Genomic DNA, 7,986 nt, shown 5'->3' with positions numbered 1-7,986 from the left:
GAGAGAGAGAGAGAGAGAGAGAGAGAGAGAGAGAGAGAGAGGTGAATCTCTTCGGCAATTTGGGATTTTATTAGCACCAACGGAAATTTTTCTCTGATCCATTTTGCGACTTGCTTTCTCTGCAACGTGTATCCTGGTATGATCGTATCTACATCTGCTGCATTGGTAACATATTGAGCATTTTGCTACCTTACATTTGCAAGTGAGTTTTGAACCTAATGCTTCGGACATCTGTCCTCCGAGACATGTGCAATTGTTACCGAAAATCTGGCTTTGCAAGCATCCTTATAGACATTTGATTACAATAATACCACGACTTCAGGCAAAACTTAATTCAAAAAACCAGTTGGAGTACCCGTCCCCTGGACGGAAGTTAAGTAAATTCACGATTAACGAAAACTTATCTTAGGACATGAAAAGTTGCTTCCCTTATACGTCATTGTAAAAAACGCCCATAAAAACCACAAATTTGCATGTATCTCTGCTTGGATCTAACAAACCTTCATGCCAATTTTGGTGAAAATCCATTAACAGAGAGCGAAGTAATGGTGCAAAACTGAACATTTGTATGTATCTGTCCATGGACCCAATGAACCTCCATACCAAATTTGGTGAAGATCCATCTACAGGGGGCGAAGTAGTAACAACCGCAAAACTGTAAATTTTTTATGTATTTTCCCATGAATCTCCATATCAAATTTAGTGAAGATCCATCCACGGGAGGTGAAGTACTTGTAAAAAACGCCCATAAAAACCACAAACTTGTATGTTTCTTCGCATGGACCTGACAAACCTTCATGCCGAATTTGGTGAAGATCAATCAACTGGGTAAAAAACGCAAGTTTGTTTTGAATTTCACGTAAAGTTACTCAAAGGCTATCTGCGCTAGCTATACCTAATTTAGCAGTGATATACTAAAAGGAAGGCAGCTAATCAACACCATCTGTTGCCAACTCTTTCACCAACGAATAGTGGGATTAATGGTCACTTATAACGTTCCACCCCGCAAATTGCTAGTCGAGCACCCTAATCACGTGGTTAGATGACTATGTATTATTGATGTTTTGTCATTTTATTACGGTAATGAACAGTATTGTTTCAATACAGTTATTAATAATTAACTAACTGTTTACAATTATACTTTGTGGGGTAAAAGTAACTATACAGTTCTTTCATTTAAAGCACAATTTAATTGCTATTACTCTGAAACGAATAATAATTAAATTGGTTTGTTTGTTTGTTATAAGGCACAAATCTACACAATGGTATCCACACACAGGTATCTTATCCAGTTTCTGAATCTTTTTTTTTGTCTTAAGAATTCAGGATTTCAAAACAGACAAATACTGTGAACCTTAAGAGGAAAAACTTCATTCAGATTAGCTTTTGGACCTCATGCATCAAGCTTCAAAATCAAAGGGACAAGGAATTCTGCTAGGAAAACCTATGGAGCTTTGTGGATCAAGTTTTGAACCAGGACAATTATGAGGTCATTACGCCATATGATAAGAACAAGGCTTTCAGGGAAAAAAAGAAAAACTAGAGGGTCTCATGAATCAGGGTACTTAGCAAGCCATTTGAAGAACAAGGACAATACTTTCAATCAAGTGTACCTTTTACAAACAAGGTAACCATCAGACACCCATAGAGGATCATTGAGAGTAGAATTTCAACCAAGAAAACATACAGGGCAACATTTGTCAGACCTCCAAGGCGGATCACAAAAAACATTAAGTCATTTTGGTGCACCAAAGGGAATATTTCAACCAAGACAATCTGGACCTCAAGGTAAGATTCAGAAACCAGGATTTGGGTCATGACAATAATTTTCTGAACACTGAGTCCAGATTCTACCCATACTAGTCTTCAGGAAATCAAATATTTAGTCAATCTTGCTCAAGCATCCAATAACAATGATGATGGGAAGACCAGAAACTAAATTCACTTTTTTTTTCAAGTACCCCCAATTCAAAAATCCACAGAAAATGAAACACATTTAATTTTTGAACTTCCTACTATATATATTGAAACTTTTTAAGTATTAAAATACCAATTCATGTAAATAAAAAAAAATTTTTTTTAACTTCTCAAATAGTAAAGTATACATTTTTGTCAAGCTTTGCAAAATTTGTAAATAAAGTGTTACCACTTTTATAGGTGTCTTCTTCAGAGATAACCTTTCCTTCCTCTTCAGTTTTATTTACAAACTTTCAGGACTGACACAACATTTTACTATGTCTAAATGACAGTTACTTTTTACATTTATCTGTTAAAAATGTTGGTTGAATAAAAAAAAAGTATATATTAACAATATGTTAGTAGTTATTATGTAATCTCAATTCTTAGTAATTTCACATAACACCAGGGAACTTGAAGAAATAAGTTTGGATCAATTTATTTTTCCTGTTACAGTGTACTTACTCAGATAGAAGATAACAGTTAATTCTCTACTTTAAAATATACAGTAATAACTCCTATTTCACTTTTGTAGTTTTAGCTACTGTTAAATTTTAATCTTTGGAAGAGACTTTAAACTGTACTTTTTAATCTTCATTGTTTTGAAGATGTGATTTTATATTTAAAAGAAATATTTAGAAATGACAGAAAAAGAAATACTGAAAAAGTATAAAAAAAGGTTAATAACAAAATCAAAATCTATTCATCATGTAACTTACAAATTTTTTAATGCATGTAATTATCTTTTATAATATAGGAGCTTTTAATCACTGATACACTAAGATGATAATTTTACAGCAAATATTCATTCATTAGTTAGCTAGGCTGCATATTTTATTTTACCTACCATCATACCCAAAGTTGAACAAAAAAATGTGGCCTGGCTATCTAATGAATGAATATTTGCTGAAAAATTCTTATCAATACTACAAGTGTAGCTACAAGTTTGGCTATCAATTTTCATTTCATTCCTTAAAGTCACACCTTTTTCTCACACTTATGGTGTTTCTGATTAGATGTATATAATATTAATAATAGTGCTTAAGTTATTATACCCTCTTGATGATAACTGAAATTATAAGTTAAAGTTCATGGAATCTCTCAAACATTTTAAGGTATCATATTCCAAATCTAAATGAATTTCAAGAAAATCTCATACAATTTAGAACCTATAAAAGGTTTGCTTTCAAAAGCTTAGTTTTATTCAGTACCATCTTCATGGTATCATTTCTTCCACAATGATTTCTTGCATACTTAATACACATGTATAGCTATATTATACAATTTATTTTTTATTAAAAACAAATGTAAACATCTACCTGTATATACAAAATCTCATTTAAAGAAAAAGTGTGCAATTTCTGAAAATGATGTGGTTAACTTTTGGAATACTTTCAATTATTATTATTTCTTTCAAAACTGTTTATTGTCCTTACTATATATAAGTGTTGGTGCTATGAACATAATGTAAGTAGTAATATTTAATTTTTTAAATCGTTTATTCTTCAGATCATAAACAACAATAAAAATGCATATTTCTAACTGGTAAAAATATATTTCCTTATTTTTGCCAATGTTTTTTCTCCTAACTGTATTAGATATTGATGTTTGTTCTTATTTATTAACATGTTTGTATTTTTAATCTGAACAGCACTTTAAATGCAAAGGGGTTAAAAATAAAAAGCCATATCGGAGACCTTACGGGTTCAGGTATAACCATCTGTACTTATAAATAATGGCTGTAGGAAAGACAATCAGCAGTACCTGCCAAAATAAGGGCTTTAAACCAAATAACTGGATTAACTGAACCCAGAGGTGAAAGCATGAAACATGTTTGGTGCATCATGGTGTAAACCTTAGACAATACTTGCTTTTGTAATAACATCATATTTTATATTTGACTAAAAGCTGGTAGTTAATATCATTAATTTTCTGAATCTATAAGAAAAGTCTGACTAATCTGTATTTAATATATATTAACATTTTACTATGGATGAGTAATGTAAATTTATACACGTTTGCCAAATTGAAATTCATCAATAATAAAGAGACACAGGCATACTAATAACATTGAATGATCCCCCCCCCCCCAAATGTGTTATTTCAGTGCTTAGACATTCACCATAATCTCTTAATATAAGTAACACATGGCAAAATGCAAATCTTCAAATTAATGGTTTCATCACAACTACTTATTACAAATATAAAACAAAACTGAGATTCTCTTCAGAAAGCATACCTCTTACATACCACACTATCTCTTTATTTTATTTATTTTTTAAGTGGTAGTTGAAATTTTGGTGTATATTATACTTGCTTAATGTCATATAACTTTCCTTATCTAAAAGGAAACTCCAGACAAAAATAATAACATCTGAGCAATTTCTTATATTTTAGCTATAGTTAAATAATTTTAACTGCATTCTTAATGTGGTTAACTAAGAAGTCAATCATTTGAATATTTCCTTCTGGTTAATGTACACATTATAGTCAAAAATTAAACAAACAGAATTGTAATTTACATTTTTCTTTATTTGCAACACTAGAAAAAGCATTTATATACACTGAAACACACAAGGCACTAAATTTTACAATTTGCAAGAAAAATAGAAAAAGTCAAGAATTTAGTTTTTTTTTCCATTTAACACATATCTCTCTTTTACAAGAACAGTTTACTTCTTACTAGTAAGAATGAATACATTGTTTATAAAAAGAAGTTCCATCTGAAAATAGTAAATGCATCAAATTTTGTATCACAATACTTTTTTTTAATAGTTAACAGAACAAACTACATCTATTTTCAATCAGTTAACCACTCAAATGAGATTAAACAAAGATGCAATCAAATATACAAATAATTACAAATCTACAACTTAAATCATAAGATTTTTTAATGTGTAGCCCTTAATATAAAAAATATACACAACTATTTCTTATCAATTGTATTGGCTCTATTTGTTGCTCATATTCTTAGAGCAATAGTTACATTACACTAAAAAAAATAAATTATATTTTTGAAAAGTTCATTACAGAAAAGATGACGTAAAATGCATGTAAATTAAATTATTACATAGATTAGTCAAAATTAATAGGAAAATTCCTTGAGGTTTATATAATAATATTATGTATGCAACAAAGACATCTGTTTCTTCTCAAAAAATGGAAAAAACAGTCAGAATGTAAAAAGGATAATAAAAAAAATAAGAACATTTTTAAATCTACCTAATAACCAAGTAATATGTGTGACAACATTGTAAGAAAATGTTTAAATAAAGTTTCAGCTAACTCTTCTCATGGTGCTTTATATATTTCATGAACTTGTTTACTCACAATCAAGTAAATCTACTACTGCTCAAGCACTATTTTAAAATGTATTTTAGTAATAACGATGATGCTCTTTTAGATGTTTTTCATTGGCTAATCAAAAGTGCAAGTGATGTTCTTACTTATGGCACCATTTTTAAGGTAGGTGCCAATCCATCTCTTTCATTTTCTGTACTTAAATTCAACATTTAGGAATTTTCTGGATTAATTGAAACTAACTCATTGATAGAATAGCAAAGCAGGGAAACAATATAATATACTTGAAAACAAATCCCAGTTACTGTTTCAAAATCACAAGCTACAAATATGAAAAAAAAAGAACTGTCTGGGATATAAAGAATAATATATATATATAAAGTTTCTTTTGTTCAGTCTAGTAATTCTAGAATTCCTAACCTCTCTAAGAATACTTTTTAATCTGTTCCAAAATATTTTTGTCCAAAATGATTGGGAGCACTTGAGTGAACTTCTGATGTAAGAATAGTCAAAGCTGGGAAAGTTTTCATCAATGAGATGGCAGCTAAATATCAAATGAAAAAAAAACGCTTGTTATAAAATAACATAAAATGAAATAATCAAACATATGTAACTAATTTTTTCATCTCCAGAAGAAAATCAAAATATTATTAACCATAGAAAGCCTCTGTATGAAAACAAAAATGATCCAAAATAAATGTAGATTACTACACTAATATCAACACAGTTACTGAATTATTCGTACCAAAGAAATTTTTTTGTTTTATTTGTTGATATCAAGCAAGTATCTACTGTCAGTTCAAATTTTACAAAAGGAAATATTTCATTCTCCTTTATAAAACAAAATTTTACTGTATAATTTTAATTTAATATTCTTCAAATCAAATAATGAAAATGTGTTATTATAAACTGCAAAATTATTTTTGATTACAAAGAAAATTAAATTTTCCATTATAGAACTTACCATATGGAGTACAAAACAAATTCAGCAGGAATATGTTATTTTCTAAAACACTATGTTCTTTTAAAATTTTCACTGCTTTGATAACTGTGTTTCCTGTACCTGATTAAATAAAATAAAAAAACAACCATTAAAACTTAGCATATAAATCATAAAATTATCAGTAATTTTTAATGGAAATTACTCTCACCTCCGATAAAGTCATGCCTCTGTACATAATTCATGTTATTCTCAGTGCACTTGAAAAATGTAATTAAAAATATTATTATAGTTCTATTTCAAAACTTTTTAGCTCAAAAATACTGTAAAAAATAGATATTTTAAGCATTATATAAATATCTAGTTTTTTCTCAAAAATTGTAAAAATCTTCAAACTTTCATTTCTGTCATGTTTCTATGAGTCTGAACTGTAAAGATCAAATACTTAGATTTTATATTTAGATTTTCATTTGGCTGCTTAGTTTATATTTATTTCTCCAAATCAAATGTCAATGCTTTTGATTAGCTTAAATGACATTTACTTTTTCTACAATTTATTTGACTGCAAATTTATTGATTGAGTTCAGATTCACATAATGCCTCCCATGATCATCTTGACAACTTTGAATAATTATCAGCTTTAAAAAGATATAAACCATGTAGTCAGTATGTCAGAAAGAGAGGTTCCTTACTGCTCAGTAATCTAGAATGCAATAGTTCTGTGCAAAAAAATTAGTTACATTTTATAAAGTGGTAAGCTTGGACATGGTTACAAAAAGCAACCTTAATACAAAATTTTGAAATACTTTCTAACTAATTAGAAGCATGGTATATACATAATATTTTTTTGCAGTTTTTGATAATGTTATTTTCATTCCTAGTAATGTTTTTCTGTTATATTATGTCCAATAAAGCACAAGAATATTCTTCTATAACAAGAAAATTTAAGATTAGTAAGTACAGTAACATAATCCTTCTTTGATCAGAAACTATTCAGCTTTTTTATTTATTTTATACAGTCAACTTACTGTTACTTTAAGAATACTTACAAATACTTATTATTTATTGAAAACAAACTATAATTATTAAATACAAAATGATCTAGACCAAAATTACAGTTGGTTAAAATGATAAAGGTAATAGTGTCATCATTTTGAAAAGTGAGTCCATTGGTCACTGGTTCATTTTTGTCAACCACACCTTCATTCATAGCATGACGATGACTGTTTCAGCTAAAAAAAAATTAAACATCAAGTCATAAAACTAAATACTATTTAGAAAATTTGTACCAACTTTTATGCAATTTGGTTAAGTATTTTTCAGTTTTAAACATAAAGAAAAGAATGGTGGGAGAATTCTGCATTATCTCAGTCCTGAAGAACTAAACAACTATAATTTCTGTAAGTTTATGAACTAAAACTTCAGACTATTACCTAACACTTTACTTATACATCCTTGTTAAGTAACCACAATAAAAAGACTCTTACAAGAAATTTTGAAATCCCAAAGTCTAATGTCTAACTTGAGCACATCAAAAATGCTTCAATTACACACACAAAGTTAATGTATATTTTATTATTACTAAAAATACACAAGTTTTATCCTATAAAGCAGGTGTGTGTGTGTGTGTGTGTGTGTGTGTGTGTGTGTGTGTGTGTGTGTGTGTGTGTGTGTGTGTGTGTGTGTGTGTATATTAATAATAATAATACTACTAATTAATTACTACGAAGTAGTGTGTGTGTGTATTAGTTAATTTAGTTACGTTAACGTTAAGTTTAAATTAAAACGTT

General features: G+C 28.9%; 1 protein-coding gene across 1 annotated transcript in view; it reads right to left on the bottom strand.

The window, feature by feature from the left end:
- Positions 1–4,467: 4,467 nt before the first annotated feature.
- The window catches only part of LOC106468190 (uracil phosphoribosyltransferase homolog), a 14,882-nt gene continuing 11,363 nt past the window's right edge, over positions 4,468–7,986 (bottom strand). The window contains 2 exon segments of the mRNA XM_013928602.2: positions 4,468–5,800; positions 6,221–6,319. Coding sequence (XP_013784056.1) covers positions 5,694–5,800; positions 6,221–6,319 — 206 coding nt within the window. The 3' untranslated portion in view covers positions 4,468–5,693.

The sequence above is a fragment of the Limulus polyphemus genome, unplaced genomic scaffold, assembly GCF_000517525.1.
Source record: "Limulus polyphemus unplaced genomic scaffold, Limulus_polyphemus-2.1.2 Scaffold2908, whole genome shotgun sequence".
Classification (NCBI taxonomy): domain Eukaryota; kingdom Metazoa; phylum Arthropoda; class Merostomata; order Xiphosura; family Limulidae; genus Limulus; species Limulus polyphemus.
Note: the sequence above shows the minus strand (reverse complement) of the source record. Positions and strands in the feature narration are given on the sequence as shown.